General features: G+C 40.7%; 1 protein-coding gene across 3 annotated transcripts in view; it reads right to left on the bottom strand.

Annotated features, from left to right (window-relative positions):
• Positions 1-21134, bottom strand: part of LOC127577087 (calcium-transporting ATPase type 2C member 2-like) — a 59566-nt gene that overhangs the window by 17222 nt on the left and 21210 nt on the right. For all 3 annotated transcript variants that reach the window (XR_007957319.1, XM_052027958.1, XM_052027959.1), the window contains exons 5-15: positions 20849-20884; positions 20702-20763; positions 20285-20393; positions 18564-18713; positions 16735-16803; positions 13747-13822; positions 10888-10954; positions 7931-8055; positions 7465-7562; positions 5357-5458; positions 3932-4021 (exon numbers count right to left, since the gene is read on the bottom strand). Coding sequence is in view for 2 of the 3 variants with exons in the window: in XM_052027958.1 (XP_051883918.1) it covers positions 3932-4021; positions 5357-5458; positions 7465-7562; positions 7931-8055; positions 10888-10954; positions 13747-13822; positions 16735-16803; positions 18564-18713; positions 20285-20393; positions 20702-20763; positions 20849-20884 (984 nt within the window). In the remaining variant the exon portion in view is untranslated. The remainder of the gene's footprint in view (positions 1-3931; positions 4022-5356; positions 5459-7464; positions 7563-7930; positions 8056-10887; positions 10955-13746; positions 13823-16734; positions 16804-18563; positions 18714-20284; positions 20394-20701; positions 20764-20848; positions 20885-21134) is intronic.

Here is a 21134-nt window from a genome sequence, read left to right on the forward strand (position 1 = left end):
ATTTTTGCATTTTTGTTAGCCACAGGTGAAGCATCAGGAGGATAGCTAATGTTGGTCCTTTAGCTACCTGGCTTATCCCTGATGCCCTTCTTAAATACAGGCCAGTGAGCTTTAGTTCAGTGGTACAAAAATTATTGGAGAAAGTTCTAAGGGATAGGATTTATGTACATTTGGAAGGCAGGGGCTGATCCGGGATAGTCAGCATGGCTTTGTGTGGGGGAAATCCAGTCTCACTACTGGATTGAGTTTTTTTTCTTGAGGTGGTAACAAAGGAAATTGATGATGGCATGGCAGTAGGCATTGTCTATGTGAATTTAAGCAAGACATTTGAAAAAGTTCTGCATGGTATGCTTGTGAAGTAACTTTCTGGACATGGGGTCCAAGTTAGCTAATTGGATTCAAAATTGGCTTGATGATAGGGAAGTAGAGGATAGTGGTGGAAGGATGCTTTTCTGATTGGAGGTCTCTGACTAGTGTTCTACCATAGGGATTGGTGTTAGACCTTTGCTGCTTGTGATATATATTAACAACTTGGATGTGAACGTAGGAGGCATGATTGGTGAATTTGTGGATAACATGAAAATTGGTGGTGTTGGGGATAACAAGGAAGGTTGTCTAAGGCTGCAACAGGGTATAGATCAGAGGGAAAATTGAACAGAGCATTGGCAGGTGGAATTGAATCCTGACAAGTATGTGGTGCTGCATTTTGGGAAGTCAAATAGCAGTAAGATATCAAAGAATGCTGATAAACAGAAAGAACTAAAGGCCCCAAGTCCATAGATCCCCGAAAGTGGCAACATAGGTAGATAATGTCGTGAAGGTGGCAAAGAGGGGGAAAATGAGACTAAGAACTGATGTAGACTCAATAGGCTGAATGGCCTCCTTCTATGTTGAGAGATGAAATAATATGAAATGTAAGGAAATTTAGATGCCAATAAATTCCCCAGGGCCCAGCAATATACATGCCAGAGTACTAAAGCAAATAGTCATGAAGTAACAGATGCACTGAATACCAATTTTCAGAATTCTGCACAATATGGAATACTTCCCCTGAATTGGAGATTGGCAATGTAGCCTTGCATTTTAAACATGGGTGGGAGACAGTAAATGGGAAACTACAGAGCAGTCAGCTACAAATCAATGGAGGGGAAATTGTTAGAGGCAATGATAAAGGATAACAGGACACATGGAAAATATCAAATGGGGTTAAACAAAGTCAGCATAGATTTTTGAAGGGAAATGGTGTTTGATAAAGCTACTAGAGTTTTTAAAAAAAGATATAACTGGTAGACATAGGAAACCAGTTGCTGTGCAATTGGTTTTTCCACATAAAAGTGGAGTGTGCACAATTAAAGTGCACTTTATTGGTTGGGGGGTGTGGGTAGCAATACATTGGCATGGATTGAAAACTGACTGGAGGGACAGAAAGCATAGAATTAATTTTTGGGGTAACAGGCAGTGATACCACAGGGATTGGCACCTGGGTCTCAGATATGCTTTGGATGAGGAACGAAAAAAGAAAAATTCCAAGTTTGCTTATGACATTAAACTGGGTTACTTCATGAATTCTAAAGGAGGAAGCTAAAAGGCACCAAGGTGACTTCGAAAGACTGAGCGAGTGGGCAAAAACATGGCAAATGCGGTAAAACACTGATAAACATGAAGTTATCCACTTCAGTAGGAAAAAAAACAGGAAAATAGTGTATTACTTAAATTGTATGAGCTTGGAAAAGGTTGATGAACAAGATGCCCTTGTACACCGGTCACTGAAAGCTAACATGCAGGTGCAGTGAGCAGTTAAGGCAACAAGAAGACTCCCTTTATCATAATGATGTTATAATTATAGAGGACTTTGGTGAGACCACTCAGAGTACTGTGGGCAGTTCGGATCTCCTTACCCGAGGAAGGATAGAAGGATCATAGTAAAAATTCTGGGATGGTGGGACTGCTGTATAAGGAGAGATTAAGTCAATTAGGTTCATTCTCACTGGAGTTTAAAAGAATGAGGTGATCTAATTAAAGTTTACAAAATTCTGATGGGGCTAGACAGAATGGATGTGGGGAGAATGTTTCTGCTGGCTGGGGGCTACACAGCTCAAGTCACTGCACAAGTTTAAGGAGACATAACTTTACACATGCAAACAGCATCAAGGGTTATAGGGAGACTGCAGGAATATGATATTGACAATGGATGACCAGCCATGATTGTACTAAGTGATGGAATTGGCTTGAAGGGACAAATAGTCAACTCCTGTTTCTATTTTGTATGTTTCTATATCATCCCAGGAATCAGCAGCAACAAACTGCTGGAGGAACTCAGTGGGCCAAGCAGCATCTGTGGGGGAAAAAAGGAATTGTCGGTGTTTTGAGTCAAAACCATGCATCAGGACTAAGGGTGGAGGGAGAAGATAGCCAGTATAAAGAGGGGAGGTGGAGTGGTGAGACAAGAGCTAGTAGGTGATTGGTGGACCATGGAGAGGTGAAGGATGACAGGCAGAATGAGCCAAGTAGAGGAGGAGGAGGGGGAGCAGTTGGGAGACAGAGGCAGGTGGACGATTGATGGAGGCAGACGGAGCCAGGTGGGGGAGAGAAGGGTGAAAGTGGAGTCAGCTAGGTGGGTGATAAGCAAGAACAAAGAGGCTGGAATCTGATAAGGAGGTTAATAACGGGAACCATTAGGGGGAGAGGTGAAGGGCAGGATGGAACCAGTGCCAGTGGGAGAAATGTGTGGGTAGATGGAACCAGGATGGGAAAGGGGACAAACATGGGAGGACTGGAGGAGGATTCCTCCAGGACATACCCTCTTTACATTACTACCATCAGGGAGGTGGTACAGGAGCCTGAAGACCCACACTCAACACTTCAGGAACAGTTTCTTCCCCTCCACCATCAGATTTCTGAATGGTCCATGATCACTACCTTGTTATTCCTATTTTGCACTAATTATTTATTTGTAACTTAGAGTAATTTTTATGTCTTGCACTGTACCGCTGCCACAGAACAACAAATTTCACAACGTATGTCAGTGATCATAAACCTGATTCTGATTGGAACGAGTGGGGGGTGGGGGGATAACCACACTGCAGGGGTGGCTTACCTGAAACTGGAAAATTCAGTGCTTGAACATGCAGTTTCTTGCTTCCATCCCGGGAATGGTGAAAGTCTGTGGCATCTCCTTTTTCTCAAGTATACTGCTCTTTAGGTAGGGAAGTCTCACCAGGACTCTACATAATTGGAGGAGCTCTCCCTCCTCTTGTATCCAAATCCCCTTGCGATGAAGGCCAACGTATCACTGGCCTTCCTTCTTGATCGCTGAATCTTCATACTAACTTGCAGTGATGTGTGGCCCTTTGAACACCTTTCAATCACTATTCAAAGAAATGTTCCACCCATCTTTTCCTACCAAAGTGGATGATTTCACATACTTCCACATTCCGTTTCATCTGTCGTGTCCTTGCCTCTCACCCAGCCTCTCCATATCCCCTGATGCCTCTCTGCATCCTCCTTACAAGCCCACCCACACTGCCACCTAGCTTTGCATCATCAGTAAACTCTATACCAACTTACCGATATAGATTGCAAACTGCTTCTTTAAAAGCTGCCAGCAACTGATAGCAGATTGTTTCTGACTCCACCTCCTTAAAACCAGAACTAAGTTTTAACTACTTAACTATTGCAAACCTACCTTTCCAACAGCGATTAAATCATCCACAATTGTGACCATTTACCTCTGCAGGCAGCATTCAGCTCTTTGGTGGAATTCACATCAAAACACTGATTGTAAACAATTGCTTTGGCAAACGGTTGTGCCCTTCCCCTTCCAAGGTTCTGCTCTTTTAAGATATGCTGATCAGTTAGCTGCTCTTTCTTACGTGAAGTTGTGATCTTGTTCCAGATAAAAATGTTAAAATTAAAATTGCTTCAGCTTTACCTTCATTGCAAGTGCAATTAAGGCTCCTTCTGTTGGCTGTCCTATCAATGTTTCGTTGTTAATTGCAGCATTGTTGCATAAACATCCAGCCTATGACAAATAGGTTTTGAACATGGATCAGACATTAATGGTAAAACATGTTGAAAAAATTTAATTGTACCTTAATTCATTGTAAATGTTGTAACACATGCAATCACAGTGGCACAGTTAACAGAGCTGCTTCCTCACAGCTTCAGTGCCCCAGGTGCTGTCTGTGGAGAGTTTACACATTCTTGCTTTGACTGCATGGGTTCCTTCTGGGCACTCCAGTTTCCTCCCATATCCCTAAGAATTGCAGGTTGGCAGGTTCATTGGCCACTAAGTTGCCCCAGATGTGTAGATGAGTGATGGAATCTTGCAGGAGTGGGGCGGGAGTTGATGGAAATATGGGGAGAATAATGGGACCAGTGTAGGATTAGTGTCAATGGATGCTTGATGGTTCAGCATGGATTTGGTGGGCCAACAAGCTCATTTCTGTGCTATATGGACTCAGTACTTGGGAGAGGATGAATGTTTCTGTCCTTCTGAAACCCCACTCTTACTGCTAGTCTTCATCCAAATCAATTCAGATTGGGTGACACTGAGAAATATTTGTGTGACTGTACTCTGAGAAGCCCACAGATTCCTCAATATATTGGCCCCAGAACCAGCCCTTAGTTAAGTAATGAGATTTTTTTTGATTTTAGTTTACAGAATGCAGGCAACACAGGCTAGTCCAGCATTTACTGCCCATCCAACATTGCCAATTGACCGAGGCCATTTCAGAACCAACCACATTAGTAGTGTTGGAGTCACATACATACATGCCAGACCAGGAGAGGATTGCAAATTTCTTTCATTTAAGGATATTACTAAGCCAGGTGGATTTTTATGATGATATTTCATGGCCTCAGTTACTGATAGTAATTTTTTTTCCTGATTTATTTAGTTTCATGAATACAAATTTTCCAGCTGCCATGGCGGGATCTGAAATTATGTTTTTAGATAATTGGTCCAGATTTCTCAATAATATTCCAGTAACATCATCACAATAAGGTGGGAAGTTGCCCAAATGTGTGTTGTCTGAAAATAGGACAAATTCGACCAGCCAGTTACAACTGCATCAGTCTACCCCCCCCCCCCCCTTTTCATCAGCACATTGATGAAAATTCTGTCACGCTGCACTTACTCACCAATAGCCCAGCTCCTAATTTTAGGTACTGATAAAACCATTTGGCCAACTTTCAGAGAGAAGGCTAGAGTAACTGCCCTTCACGTGGGAAACTTTTTGGCACATCAATCACATTTCTGGCACTTCTGCCTTCTCAATGGCAGCTCACATGGTCAAATACTAGTCTTGCACGTTTGTGACAGACACAACCAAGGAATACAGTTTAAACAACTCACTTCAACCAGTTTTCCTACAGACACATTGGAGAATGCCTTTACGAGTTCTCCACTGGGTAATAAATGCACATTTCCCTCTCCATTGTATCCTGTACCTGTTACCTATAACAAAGGAAAAAATTAACTTAAAAGATTCAAAACCTGCAAGGAAACTATATACAAGTCATTACTTAGGAATACTTAACCTCAGAGCTGCTAGTCGAGTTTCTTTCAATAATATACTCTGCGACTCTTTAGGTGGTTTAACATTACACATCTTCATTAAAAGTACTACTCCAGCTCTGTATTCCAAATTATAATATTATTATACATAGTTGTAAGAATGATATATCAAATAACTGCCTTGAAACACATGATATTGAATAGCATCTATTTTGGGGGAGCAACACAAATATATTCTTTGTATTTGTAAGATTAAAACTGCTCATCTCAAAATACGAGGTAAATAAAACTAAAATTAAAGTAATATTAGCCATCACCATTTTAGTTTTTTGCTAATCTTTTAACACAAGCATTCTTGAAACCAAATATTATTTCTCATGCCTTCAAAATATTATCATCCTTCTCTCACTTTTAATTGGTTAGGACTATTATCCGTGAGCCTGTATGTTGCCGTGTTCAAATAGTAGGGAGGCAGTCAGCACTTGGTGTTTATTTTTGGGTACAACCACTGGTAACTTTTGGCATCCCCAAATAGGTGCAGTTAATATTAAAAATTTAAAAGGCGACACAAGGGAGACTGCAGATGCCGGAAATCTGGAGCAACACACACAAAATGCTGGAGGAGCTCAGCAGGTCAGGCAGCACCTATGCAGGAAAATGGACAGTTGACATTTTGGGCCCAGAATGTTGCTGTCAGTGACAGCCTGCTCTTCAACAGGCTATACCCCTACACTCTGCACTAAGAGTGATGCCTAAAGATCTGTAACATGAACTTAGACAAATTACCTACTATTTTAGTTCAACAGCCAAAACTTTCGACTTTCAAATTAAAGGCACTACTTTAAATGTAATTTTCATTCCTATGTCTGGAATTCATCTGTTGTTTGTAGTACTTAGCATGTCAAATGAGTAATGGCAACATTTGGATTCCATGTCCAAAATTCTGAGTACTGATACAATGTATGTGGTTTGCTCTCTACTTTGTGATCTATGTGCTTTAGTGAGAATTCTCATGTCTGGCTGTTTGAAGATACTCCTCCCACTACAGATTCAAGAGTAGAAATTGAATTATATAAAGCCCTGGGATATTGTGCAGAGGCTTGGTCTCCCTACCTGAAGAACAATACATTTGCAATAGAGGGAGTAAAATGAAGGTTCAACAGGTTGATTCCTAGGATGGGAAGATTAGATCCTATATGCCCAGTCTGTTTATTTGTACAGAAGAATGAGACATGATCTCACTGAAGCACAACATTCTTCTGGGAATCAATATCAACTCTGTTTCACTTTCCACAAATGCTGTCTGACCTGCTGAGTGTTGCAGCATTTTGTGTTTTTAATTCAAAACTCCTACGGGGCTTGACAGGGTAAATGTGGTGATGACCTTTCCCCTGGCTGGAGTTTCTACAACCTGGGGTCACATTCTGAAAATAACTAGTTGGCCAATCAGGGGAGGGATGAGAAGAAATTTCTTCCCCCCAGTGGGTAGTGATTCTTTGAAATTCTCTACCCAAAAGGGCTGTGGAGGCTCAGACACAAAGTATATTCAGGATAGAGGTTGATAGACTTTTGGATAGTGAAAGAGATATGGGCAAGTGAAGGGAAGGTGGCACCAAGGTAAAAGACCTTATTGAATGCCAAAGCAGGAATAAAAGATTATATGACCTCTGGCTTCTATTTCATATGCTTTTATTCCTTGAAGAAAGCATTGCTTTAACTAGAAGAATGGACATCTGGGATAATGAACCTGCCAAAAGTCTACAGTGAATAGTTAAAGCCATTCCGAGCAAAATTTAGAAGTTCTGTTGGCTGCCGAGCAAAATGCAAATATATCTGTCAGGAACTAGGTCAGCAAGATCTGAAGCATTTTCCATAGCTTGTTTTCTTCTGTTGGTAGAGATTATAACTTTTGTCATGGTTAGTTTTCAAGGTACTTTAATACCCACCTCTGCCTGTATACCATCTGCTGTAAGTAGTCGTGTTACCGTCATCTGATTGGCTGTAAGGGTGCCAGTCTTATCGGAACAGATGACATTACAGCAACCTACAATTTAAAAGCACGATTAATAATCACCTGCATTAGAAACAGTACTCAATTCTCTCAAACTATATTCAAGAATTACTTCAGAAATTAAGATATTAAGACAGGGTACTTTTAGTGCAATGGCAATTTAGAGTTCTTCCACAGATGGGGAAGTTTGTACATAGGAAGATGAATGTAAATGTAGACAGAATTATAGTTCTTTTGTTAACAGACTTTTTTTTAAACAAATTGACTGCTGCATCCTGAAAGCTCTCTGCATGATTTCCCCCCCCAGATGCAAGTAACAAAATTCAAGTAATTCAAAGATAAAATAAATCACAATATTAAATTTAAATAGTTAAAAATAACAAGATAAATTATTGACTTACCCAGTGTTTCTACAACAGGAAGTTTCTTTATTATGACTCTCTTTTTTGACATTCTAATCACACCTAGTGCTAATGTTACCGTGACAACAATCGGTAGGCCTTCTGGAATAGCTGCAACTGCCAGGCTACCAAAGAAACAAGAAGTCACGTTACGGTCAAGACTGATTTTGTCCTGACTCAGGCGGCTTGCCACCTCTTTGCGATAACAGGGTTTGGCAATAGAGGAAGGAGGTGGGGGACACTGGACAGCAATCCAATATGTTAACCACAGGAGATGATAAACAATTTTAGAAGGCTTTTGATAAGGTGCCACATAACAGGCTTATCAGCAAAGTTGAAGCACATTGCACAAAAGGGACATTGATAGCATACATTTCAGACAACACAAAGTCATGGTATCTAGCTCTTTTTCTGACTGGAGGAAAGTGAACAGTAGTCAGTAGTAATCAGTATTAGGGTCACTGCTTTTGTTTTGATCCATATTAATGACCTAAACCTGGGATTGCATGCCATAAATTTGTGGATGACGTAGAAGTTGGTGGTATTGTGAAATGCAAAAAGGATAGTGATAAATTGCAACTGACTGGTAGCATGGGCAGATGAAGTTTAATGTGGAAAAATGTGAGGTGGTGCATATTGGTAGGAAGACTGAGAAAGTTAATATAGAATGAAGGATACTGTTCAAAAAGAGTTACAGGAGTAGAGGAACAAGCCATTCTCCCATTTGTAGCAATGAACTCATGTACATTGGACTTTTCAATTTAATAATATTATGGGAGCTCGATCGTATATACATAAACTGGGTATTCTTAACCCTGGGATGGTCTGTATTTACTAATCAGCAATGGCCTGTTGCTTCCATGCAATGAGTGATCAGAGTAAAGTGCTCAGCCACATGAATAATAATTGCTCATCATGCAAGATGCAATTGAAAATGTGACTGACAAATCAGATTAACAACAAAACGTGGGCCATGAATTTCTTTTATTCATTAGCTGCAGGATGCCAGCTACTCATCCTTCTGTTATAACATAATTTCAAAGAAAAGATTACAAAAAAAAATTGTTAAAGCAGTACTAGAAACCACCTGGGAATAATACACAGTTAGTGCAAGGGTAAATTTTCACAAAACACATTGCAGTATTAAGTAGGAGACAAGAGATTCTACAGATGCTGGAATCTGAAACAACACACACACACAAAATGCTAGAGGAACTCAGCAGGTCAGGCAGCATCTGTGGAGGGGAACAATTAAAGGGTCTCGACCCAAAACGTCGACTGTTTATTTCCCTCCAAAGATGCTGCCTGACCTGCTGAGTTACTCCAGCATTTTGCATGCGTTGTTGCAGTATTAAGTAGAGGTTTAGGAGACAACAGCATGCGAACTGTGGTTTAGTGACAATTATATTACAGTCGTTGGGGAAAAAACTAAAAACATTTTATTGTTGTCTATGGTTTTTTGTGGCTCATAATGAGTTTCTCTAGATGCGTGTTAGTGAACAATATCCAAAAATGCATTTACTGTAAGGCAAGAATACAAAGTAAAGTTTCTGGTAACAGTAAAAAACCAGCTGCTGGAGAAACTCACTGGGTCAGGCAGCATCTGTGAAGGGAGATGGACAGTCATTGTTTTGGGTTGAGACACTTCATCTGAACTGAAAGTGTAGAGGGGGTATAGCCAGTATAAAGAGGTGAGGGGGTTGCTCCAGATTCCAGCATCTACAGTCCCTTGTGTCTCTTTCTGGTAACAGGAAAAGTTCTGTTCTTGAGTTGATCATCGAGTTTCAATTCAAGTCTAGTGTGATCAGCCTTTTAAGAGGAATTCTTGCATCCTGTACAATGACAGATATTGTCATTGAGAACAGAGGGGAACTCATTCTTTACAAATAACCTGAAGGAAACTGAGAACATGAGTTCTGTCTCTTTGCCAACAAAGGTTGAGGTGAGACATTGTATTATGTTGCCAGATGCAACTGAGTAAACAGGATTGATATTGTTGTCCATACCAGGAGAAGTGTCAAAATTATCTTTCATCATGGATATCACCCTTGGCCAATTTGTAACCTGGCATGCTTCAATGAGGTCCTGCAAGTTCTACAGCTCTGTGCACTGAGGAATAAAATTTCATCAGTAACTCAAAGGCTCTAGTAATGCAGTAGGGAAGGTCACCAATTTGCTTTCATGATTAGGGGCACTAATGCAGAGTCATCTGGACATACGTGGTGGTGTTCAAACTACATTTGGACACCAATTACTCAAAATATTTGGTGTGACCCATGAATGGCATAGAGCACTCATTCAGTAGCAGAGGATTATACAACATGAGAAGTGTTTCAGTGAACCTTACAGGAGACCTGCTTGACCAGGTCCAAGGCTTTGGACTCTAGCACATGAAGCTCCCAGGTGGTCCCCTTTAAGTTATCTGCTTTTTCCCTACTAGGGTTCCCACCCTTTTCCCCTCCCTCTCATTATGGATGTCCTTTGGAAACTGGACCCCAAGGCACTCATGACCCTATGCACCCCTGCAAGCAACAAAATGCATCCCTAATTGAAGCAGAAGTGTTTTTCTTATTGCCAATTCCACCCTCTGCCCTTGGCCAAATTCTGTTCACCTCTTTTCCACTGAAGCTCCAGCCCTGCTCTACCCTGGGCCTTTCTACACTTCATTGCTCAGCCTGCTGCCATCACAACCCAACATCTACCAGACCTCATTAGACAGCTAGTAGATAAAAATTCTTTGTGCCCACAGATGTACAAACAAATCCAACACACACAAAGCCTCTATTTTTCATGGAATAGAGTAATGTAGTGAGGAGCCCATGCACAAGATATGCTTTGGTCCTCTGTAGATCACCAACGTAATGAGCCTTTCCTGGTGCACAACAATTTTTGAGCGATACAACTCAGTAGAGCTGTCACTGGCTTTCTGGTGCATCATGTTAATAATATGTTCTTACCTCACTCCCAAAGTAAACATGCCAAGGAGACTCTTCCCTTGTAACCAACCAATCAGCGTCATTAAACCTGAAGGAGACAATTTAACAACTGTATTTAAAAATGAGAATTATGCATTCCTCCTATCCATCACTGACATCAATGTTACAGCCATGGAGCACAAGAAACACCATGATAATTCACCTCACTGAATTCAATGCCATTGGTTTGGACGTGGAGTACATGCTGATACCATATTATAGTGCAGTTAACAGTAATGGCTGGGGATAATTTCTTGGCAATGAAGTTTCAAGAGTGCTTAATTTTATCCTGATTGCATCTATAAACCTTCTATAACTGCACTACCTTTTCTTTTTAAAGATACCCTCATAATATTAAAATTATTATCTACCATAAGTTTTGGTAGTCTGTAATGATAAGCAGAAGTTAATTACTGTAGTGCAATACACCTTGAAAATCCAGCCATACAACAGTGATTGAAAAAAAAATACAGTACTGGTTGCAACATGTTTTGTAATACCTTACATTCTTTTAGTTTTTAACTAACTAGATCTTGGACAGGACAACAAATGCCTCTGCAGTTTGATTAAGTACATCAAATTTAAACTTTTGAACCAACTCATTTTCCCAATATAATAATGAATAGCTTCACCACAAAATGCTAGTGGTTGCTTCAAGCATGACAGCATCACTGTCTGTAAGGAGTTTGTACATTCTCCCGTGTCTGTGTGGGTTTCCACTGGGTGTTTCGGTTTCCTCCCACATTCTAAGGACGTATGGATAGGTTAATTTGGGGTTTAAAATGGGGAGTGTGGACTCGTTGGGCCGGAAGGGCCTGTTACCACGCTGTAAATAAAAAAAATTTAATATAATGAAAACAAAAAGCATGAAATGGGGCATTTTCTTGTGCAACAGATTAAATTGCTGGCATGTAGTCAATGTAATAGGATAAAGAAAAAAAGTTATGTTGTTTACTGCATATTGTTACACAGTAGTTGTGAAATTCTATAGCTGCCAAAATGAGTGCACTAATCCTGGGCTCGAGGAAGAGAAATACATAGGAATTTAAATGCGCTGGTTTATGGGAGAGCATACCTGTTCACATGCCTATAGTATTATGGCAAGAGCATGTCTCCATGCATCTCAAGCCAGTTATAACACATTGGTTTCAGGGTGATAAAAGGGAGAGAAGCCTTTGGCCCAGCTACTCCCTCCTTGTTCATGCCTGGCTCGTCATCTTAACTAATTTTGGATTTGGCCTAATTCCAATGCTGCAGCAGACTGCTTGGGGGAGAGCAGTAAATGAACCGACACCCATGCTGAACCTGCTGGTAAGTCAGATAGGATGTGGAAGAAATGTGCCTCAAACAGTCCAAGATCAGGACAGAGCCATGTTACGCACCTGAAAGGAGCTTTCCTGCATATTCTGGGGACAAAATAAAAATTCAGTTTCCCAAGCAATTTTGGACTTAGTCTGCCAGTCCCCTTAAAAACTGCTAGTCAAGTCTTTCAACGATTGGCATAATCAGGCAGGGCAAGTACAACCAATTTGTACCCAAACTTTGCAGCTGGGATCCTACAACCAAATAAGATCCCGATTTGGATATTTCCATAAGCAGCCATACACACATTTCAAATGTCTTCACTCATTTATAGGACTGTATGAAGATGCAGATGGACTGATTAGCAAGTTTGCAGATGACACAAAAATTGGTGTTGTGGATAGTGAAGAAGGTTGCTAAAGGATATAGCAGGACATAGAACAGTTGGAGATATGGGTAGAGAAATGGCAGATGGAATTTAATCCAGAAAAGTGTGATGTGTTGTTAATTGGGAGGTGAAATGTTAGGGGAAATTATACAGTGAATGGCATGATACTTAGGAGAATTAATGTACAGAGGGACCTCGGAGTACATGTCCATAGCTCCCTGAAAGTGGTAATACAAATAGAAAGGCTGTACAACATACTTGCCTTCATTGGTCGGGGCATTGAGTATACAAGTCAGAAGTCACATTGCAGCTGTATAAAACTTTGGTTAGGCTGCATTTGGAGTACGGTGTGTAGTTCTGGTTGCCTCAGAAGAAGAATGTGGTGGATTTGGAGAGGGTGCAGGAGACGTTCACTGGGATGTTGCCTGGATTAAAGAGTATTAGCAACAAGCAGAAGTTGGACAGACTTGGATTGCTTTCTCTGGAGTGTCAGAGACTGAGGGACGGCCTGATCAAAGTTTATAAAATTATGAGAGATGTAGCTAGGGTAGATAGTCAGAGTCCTTTTCCCCAGGGTGGAACGTTAAATACTAGAGGGCATAACGTTAAGGTGAGAGGGTGAAAATTTAAAGGAGGTGTGTGTGAGGCAAGCATTTTTTAAAAAAAAAACGTTTACAGAGAGTGGTAGGTGCCTGGAACGCACTGGTGAGGGGGGTGGGGTGGTGAAAGCAGATCTGATAGTGATGTTTAGGAGGCATTTAGACAGGCACATGGACTGCAGGGAATGGAGGGGTACAAATCATGTGCAGCCAGGTGGGATTAGTTTAATTTGGAGTCATGATTGGCACAGATGTTGTGGGCTGAAGGGCCTGTTCCTCTGCTACACTGTTCTGTGTCCTATGTACAGTATATTGCACTTGGTAAAAGTGTGATTTAAGTGGGCTCACAACTTCCAATGTGAAATCAACATTCATGGTCGAACTTTTCTCCTCATTTGCCCCGAGTTAAGGTCGAGAGATTAAGATGTCAGAAATCTGTGACTGAATAGTGTTATTAGTGTTTCACTCTAAGCTGCTCCACTCCTTTTAAAAGGATCTCAAAAATTATATTTGTGGGACAAAAATAAAATTAAGGTTTTAAATTCAACTTACCGATTATTGTAAATGAAAACAGTGATAATTGCTTCCCTAGCTTACCCATGCTCTTTTGTAAGGGAGTCTTTGGAGCCTAGATAAGAGGGGGAAAAAATAATAACTTACAGATTAAAAGGTAGAAACAGTTCCCATTGTTTGCAATTTCAAATTCTTCGCATGATTTGATTCCCTGAAGGTAAATGGCAGGGATCTGGAGAGTGTTATAGAACAGACAGACCTAGGGGTACAAGTACATAATTCTCTGAAAGTGGCAACATAGGTAGACAGGGTGGTGAAGGCAGCATCTGGTGTGCTTGCCTTCATTAGTCAGGACATTGCGTACAAGAGTTGGGACGTCATGTAAAAGATATTGGAGAGATCACACTTGGAGTATTGTATGCAGTTCTGCTCCACTAGCTATAGGAAGAGCTGGAATTAAGCTGGAAAGCGTGCACAAAATACTAGGTCTGGAGGGCTTGAGTTATAAGGAGAGACTGGAAGGCTTTTCTCCCCTGGAGTGTATGAGGCTAATGGGTGACCAAATAGATGTAAACAAAATCATGAGACATAGATGAGTTGAATGGCTGCAGTCTTTTCCCCCTCGAGTAGGGGAATCTAAAACTAAAGGGAAAAGATTTAATGTGAGAGGGGTCATGAGGGGCAACTTTTTGACAGAGGATGGAGGGTATGTAGAATGAGCTGCCAGAGGAAGTGTTAGAGGCCTGTCCAATTATAAACTTTAAAAGACATTTGGACAAGTACATGGATAGGAAAGGTTTAGAGGAATATGGGCCAGACACAGCCAAATGGGACTAGCTCAGAAATGCAGGATCTTAACATGTTGTAATCAGTGAAAAGCAGGATCAGAATGAAAATGTGTTTAATTTTTGCCTTTTGTAGTTGTTCAAAAAAGTTGAATCTATTGGTTGATACTATCTGTTCTGGTAGAAAAAATATTATACATCACCATGTACAATCTCAGATGAGTTTTATTAAAAGAATTGCTTAAGTAGCTGGATGACAGTGGGAAATGGCTACCTTTAATTCCTGATGGGTTATCTGGCCATTTCCCTTCTCTAGTGCAATAATATCCATTACATTTGGTAAAAACTGATTACATACGAATGGCACAACACACACACAGTGCAGGAGGAACTCAGCAGGTCAGGCAACATCTATGGAGAAAAATAAACAGTCGACGTTTCGGGTCGAGACCCTTCACCAGGACTAGAAAGGAAGAGGGCAGAAGCCAGAATAAGAAGGTCGGGGAGGGCGAGGAGGAGGAGTACAGGCTGGCAGGTGATAAGCGAGTCCAGGTGAGGTAAGGTAAGAGGGTGGGGGAGAGGGGAGATATGCAAGAAGCTGAGAGGTGATAGGTAGAAGTGGCAAAGGCCTGAAGGAAAAGGAATCCGGTAGGAGAGGACAGTGGACCATGAAATAAAAGGAAAAGAGGTAGGGAATAGATGGGCAAGTCATTGGATGGAGGGGGTCACAGGAATGAGGGAAGATAAAAGGGGTTGGGGGGAGAAAAAGAGCAAAAAAAAGAGGGAAGGGGTTACCGGAGTTATAGAAATCGATGTTGATGCCGTTAGGTTGGAGACTACCAAGGGGGAATAGGAGGTGTTGTTCCTCCAACCTACGTCTGGCCACAACGTGGCAATAGAGGAGGCCACAGACAGACATCAGTATGGGAGTGGGATGTGGAATTGAAGTGGATGGCCATCGGGAGATCCTTGCTTTTGTGGTGGACGGAGTGAAGGTGCTCGACAAAGTGGTCACCCAATCTGCGTCGGGTCTCACCGATGTAGAGGAGGCCACACTGGGAGTAACGGAAGCAATAAACAACTCCCTCGGATTCACAGGTGGAGTGCTGCCTCACCTGGAAGGACTGCCTAGGGCCCTGAATGGTGGTGAGGGAGGAGGTGTAGGGACAGGTGTAGCAGTTAGTGCGGTTTCAGGGATGAGTGTCGGGAGGGTGTGAACAATGAGAGTGGTGGAGAGAGCGATCCCTGCAGAAAGGAAGGGGGTGGGGGGTTGGGGATTGGTGGAGGGGAAGATATGCCTGGTGGTGGGATGCTGTTGGAGGTGGCAGAAGTTGCAGAGGTTCATGGGTGGTAGGTAAGGACAAGGGGAACCCTGTCCCTGTTATGTGGGGGGGGGGGGGGAATGGGGTGAGGACAGATGCACAGAAAATGGAGGGGATGCAGGTGAGGGAAGCATTGATGGTGGTGGAAGGGAAACCCCTGTTTACTGAAAAAAAAAGAAAAGGACATCTCAGATGTCCTGGAACGGAAAGCCTCATCATGGGAGCAGATGCGTCAGAGGTGGAGGAACTGAGAGAAGGGGATGGGTGGGTGGTGTTGAGTAAAAATTCATACCTAGGTATACTGGATTGCAATAGGCTGCACAAACCAATGTAATTTCCAATTGTCAAGCAAGGAAACCTGACCACTTACCCCACACTCAATTAAACCTGGTGCAAGCACAACATCTATCTTTAAATTCATGGGAGAAATCAGCTATTGTGATAGTAGCTAATTTTTAAATCAATTATGTATGTTAGTTTCAATGGATTTCAGTACGTGAAAGTGTTTTAGTACACTAAATGTAAAAAAAAATTAACGTGTTCCTTTTGAGTGTTTGTGGATGTCAGTCGTTCAATAACGAATCAGTAACAGCTCTGAAAAAAGGCCACACAAATTGTCAAAGCCACTCTGAGTGCAGTGGGCTGCCTGCATTGAGAAAGCTCCTGCACTGCCCTCTGCCACATTTGGCTCCCAGCAGAATATAGTGCCCAGGGACACTCTAGAATAAAGAGCATTACCCAGAGCCGGGGGGGGGGGGGGGGGGGGGGGGGGGCGGGGGGGCAGCAAGTTTGGGGTAATGGGCCCCAGAGTGAGAGGTGAACATTAAGATCAACGTGCACTGGATAAATGTGGCTTGTTTTTTTGAAAAGAGTCCAATTAAAAGCAAAAGGTGCTGAATAATAAGCCTGCAAACACATACCTCCTCAGTTTGCATCATTTTAAAAACTTCTCCAAACTCAGAGTTTTCACCAGTTGCAATCACAATGCCCTGATACAATGAAAGTACAAAAATAAAAAGTTATAAAAAGGCACACAGTATATATTGATTTGCCACAGAATCCATCAATACAGCTTAACCATAAAATTGATTTAAATAGATTCTTTTAATCCAAGCCTCTCAAATTGGCTTTCTGTTTCTTCAGGTCTGGTGCCTGAAAAGGTGTTTAAAAATATATTTTTCTTAAATGTACACATACACAGGTTAGGAAAATAATAAAGATCTCCCATGGCAAGCTTAGTATAAAGTGCAGGAGGAATATGCCAATCATGTATGTCTCTCTTTTCTCTCTGCCTCCATCTATCATTCACCTGCCACCATCTCCCAACCCACTCGCTTTGTCTCCCCTATCTGGCATAACCTGCTGGTCATCTTTCACCCCTCCTCAGTCCACCCATCATCTCAGACTCCTGTCTCACCACTCACCTTCTCTTTATACTGGCCAGCTCCCATCTCTGCTCTCAGTGCCGATACAGAGTTTTGACCCAAAATATCAACAATTCCGTTCCTCCCCCATAGATGCTTCTTGACCTGCTGAGTTCCTCCAGTAGATTGTTTGTTGCTCTAGAGTCCAGCATCTTCATCCTCGTGTCTCCTAACCCTTTTTTTTTAAAAACCTTCCACTACCCTCTACACTAAACTAAGGACATTTTACTAGAACCTGGAATTCTAATATTAAGAAGAACACTCAGAGAAAAGGTTAGTGTTTACATATTGCTGTGGAATGCTGGAAATATCTTGAACAACTTCCAGGATGACTTGTGGTTTCTGGGTTATGAAAGCAACTGTAATGATATGGATAAAAGAAATAAAAGTAGATAAAAACAAGTTATTGAAATTTATTTTCTGACAGAAAAATCCAGTTATGTAATTAAAGCCTCAAGGTCATTCATTTATCTCTCTACAGAACTTTCAATCAAAAATAAAAACTAAAAATGCTGGAAATGCTCAGCAGGTCAGTCAGTATTCATGGAGATAATGCCAAAGTTAATGCTTCAGATGGCACCTCTCATCAGGACTGGATATAGTTAGAGATACACAGAAGGTGGGTGGTGATGAAGTGGGTGGGAGAAGAGCAAAAAGCAAGGTCAGAAATAAAGTCAGAATAATTAAATGACAAAATTGGAGGAAGTGTATATTAACCTGGAGGAAACAAGAATACACAATGATTATCTGAAATTGGTAAGTGAATTTGAAAGCAATGCTAGAAATCTGGAATAAAAATACATGGATGCTGAAATATCCGAAATTGTTGAACTTGAATTGTTATTGAAACCAATACAAAGGGGATCAAATTTATTTCCTTATCTACATGGTTGGCATGTTACTTATGCAATTTATACCAAGTTTACCATGGGAGATCTTTATCAGGAGTAAAATACTAAATATTATCGTTCAATATCCCTGTGGTTCAAAGGCTTCTCTGAATTTAACACTAAATGTTATGACAGATTTACTTACTCCTGAGGTATATTTCCACATGCAGTTTAAAGGTGGTGTATAGAATGTGCATTCCACCTTAACAACTTGGTATGTGTGCATTTCCAGAGGCTAGTCTGAATGCAGAGTCACGAGAATAACTGCCCATACTTTCTCAAAATAAAAACAGAAAAATAAGCTGTGTAAAAAAATGGAACTTATAGGAACAGATGTAAAAAAATGTTTATTAGTGTAAAATTGCATGATATAGCTTAATGCTGCTTCTATAAATTTATCAGCACTATAAAATAGTAATTTAATAAAGAAGTTACCTTTCCATTCCCATATTGTACCAGGGTTCCCATGAAAGCAATGTTTTGAGGAGAAGTTGAATCTCCAGATTCTGGCAAGGTTGCAGTACTTTTATTACTAGCTTCTGACTCTCCTGTGTAACTTGACTCATTGATCAGTAAATCAATAGCCTAATTTAAAAACAATAGACCAATTACTTTTAACACACAGTTGGAAACAAAATACAATACTTACAGAATCTGCTAGATGATTGCTATTATTCAATAGCAAAATTCTAGTGCACGAGTAGATATTAAAAGCATTAGTGAAAGAGCAAGTGTGCAAATCTGAATTACATCTTATACCTAAACAGATTTGCCGTAAATTTGCTTGAGATTCAGAAAACAAATACAAAGCATTTTATACATGTTAGATCACCTCAAATGAATTAGTGTTATGATTCAAGGGAGGAGTATATGCAGTTCTCTTTTTAAAGACATCTACTTATATCTGTCAAGACTTTTCTCTCCATGGCGATCAGCTGATGGCAGGTTGCTGAAGTTCAGATGTTAGGATCTTAGTGAACTCCTCATGCAAGTTGTACAGTGGATTGTGAAGGGTGGGCAAACTCCTCATTTCAGAATTTCCTTTTGCACTTGAAATTTTTGGGTGGGGCGGGGAAGGAACTTGGAAATGGGCTTGGTGAAACTGGTCATAAGACTCCCTGTTCCAATATAGCCTCTTACTATGTACTGTAAATGCCAAGCTGAACTGGCAACCAAGAGAAAACACTTTTTATCCTTTATCTAAAGTAAAAGCTGTAAAACAAAGCAAATAAAAGGAATGGTATTTGCTATGATAAGCTCAGTAGATAGGGTGTAATTAGTTGATGCTTGTTCTGAATGCATCACGGAAAACTAAAATTAAATTGTACCCACAATAGTATTTATGAAACCAGAAGATAAAAAAAACACATGTTGAATGTTTTAGGAAAGTGCTTCAATGTCAGGCAACATCTTCCTTTTGCGCAGGTCATGAATGCTACCCTTCCTCAATATCCACTTCAATTGTGGTCCTATTCAAAGAGCTAATATTTGTAAAAGCCTTAAATATCCTGAAGTACATAAACAAGAAGCATATGCTATGTTGAAGACAATAATAATGCAAAAGTAGGATTACTCTAGACATAGCACTTCATTATTCTCACACCCTATTAGAGAATGTTGCTAGTCAGCTTTACAATGGTTGCGCCAATAATTCTCCAGAGCTCTGCATAATTTTTCAGAATTCTGATTTTCTATTCATCATTATTTTTAAGAATAGATCGAACTGGACAGCAAATGATTGTTAGTGACAAATCCAAATTACAGACCAGTTCTTCAATTTGTTAAACAGTTAGCAAAGTAAGAGCTGAAATGCAGAGAGGATGTTTTCCGTCAAGGGGGTATCTATTAATTAGGGATGTCATTTCAGCATAAGGAGTTACACATTTAAGATGTAAAAGAGGAGGAATTCTTTTCTCTAGGATTGTGGCGAATCTTTAGAATTCTCTACCTCATGGAGCAGTGGAGACTGAATCATTGAATATACTCAAGGCAAAGAGAGAGAAATCTTTAATCAGGTTATGGAGAACAGACAGGAATGAGAAGCTAAGGCTGAGATTAGATCAGTCATTATCTACCTGAATGGTGGAAAGATGCAAGGGCCCACAAGGCCAAATCCTACATTATTTTCTTATGTTCTTAACATCAAATCAACAAACCTCCATCAGCCTGATATCTGCAGGGACTCGATCACCAATGGAAATGCACACAGTGTCACCCAGCACAAGTTCCCTTGCTGGTATGTGCTCCACTTTACCTTCACGGATGCTACAAATGAGAGGATAGTCACACCAACATTAGTAGCCACTCTTTTCAGATATAGAATCTTTAAAATGATTTTAAAAAATGTCCTTTCAAGACTATTTTATTCCTATTCTTAGAGAGATTATGGCTAGGAATTCCCTTGCAGGTGCTCCGAACTGTGGTTACACAGTGCAGCCTGAACACCGTAAACATCCACAAAGGGGTTCCTGTCGTAGATTAAAAAGTACAGTTACGGAGTGCAAGTACCTCCTAAAAATATTTTCTTTGCAATATTTCCTCATCTATCCAAGATATCTGAAGGTAACACTTACCAGTTACATTCTGGAGGGATTAGTTTGCCAAGCTCTTGTACAGATTTTTCAGAATGGTACTCCTGAAAAAGAATTAAGTTTCTAGACAAGACTTTGAGGTACTATGTCATTAATTTCACAAAGATTGCTATTAAACTAACAACTTACCTGCACAAAGGCAACTGTGACCACAATCACTACAGCCTGTGTAAAGGAAAAATAAGATCACTGGGTTGTAAATGATGCAATTCCAATATCACAAATACACAAATTTTTTTCCCCAGTTTAATCATTCATGGGCCAGAACACAAAAGGTCACCTGAGCTTCCTAAACCCCATTCTTTCCTCTTCAATAAGCTCAAGAGGATTTTCTGCTGTCTTGAATCAGGCATTCATTCAGAAAGACTGCTCCAGAAACTCCATGTATCAGGACAATTTTTGTAAATAAGGCAAA

This window comes from Pristis pectinata, chromosome 13 (genome assembly GCF_009764475.1).
Source record: "Pristis pectinata isolate sPriPec2 chromosome 13, sPriPec2.1.pri, whole genome shotgun sequence".
NCBI lineage: Eukaryota > Metazoa > Chordata > Chondrichthyes > Rhinopristiformes > Pristidae > Pristis > Pristis pectinata.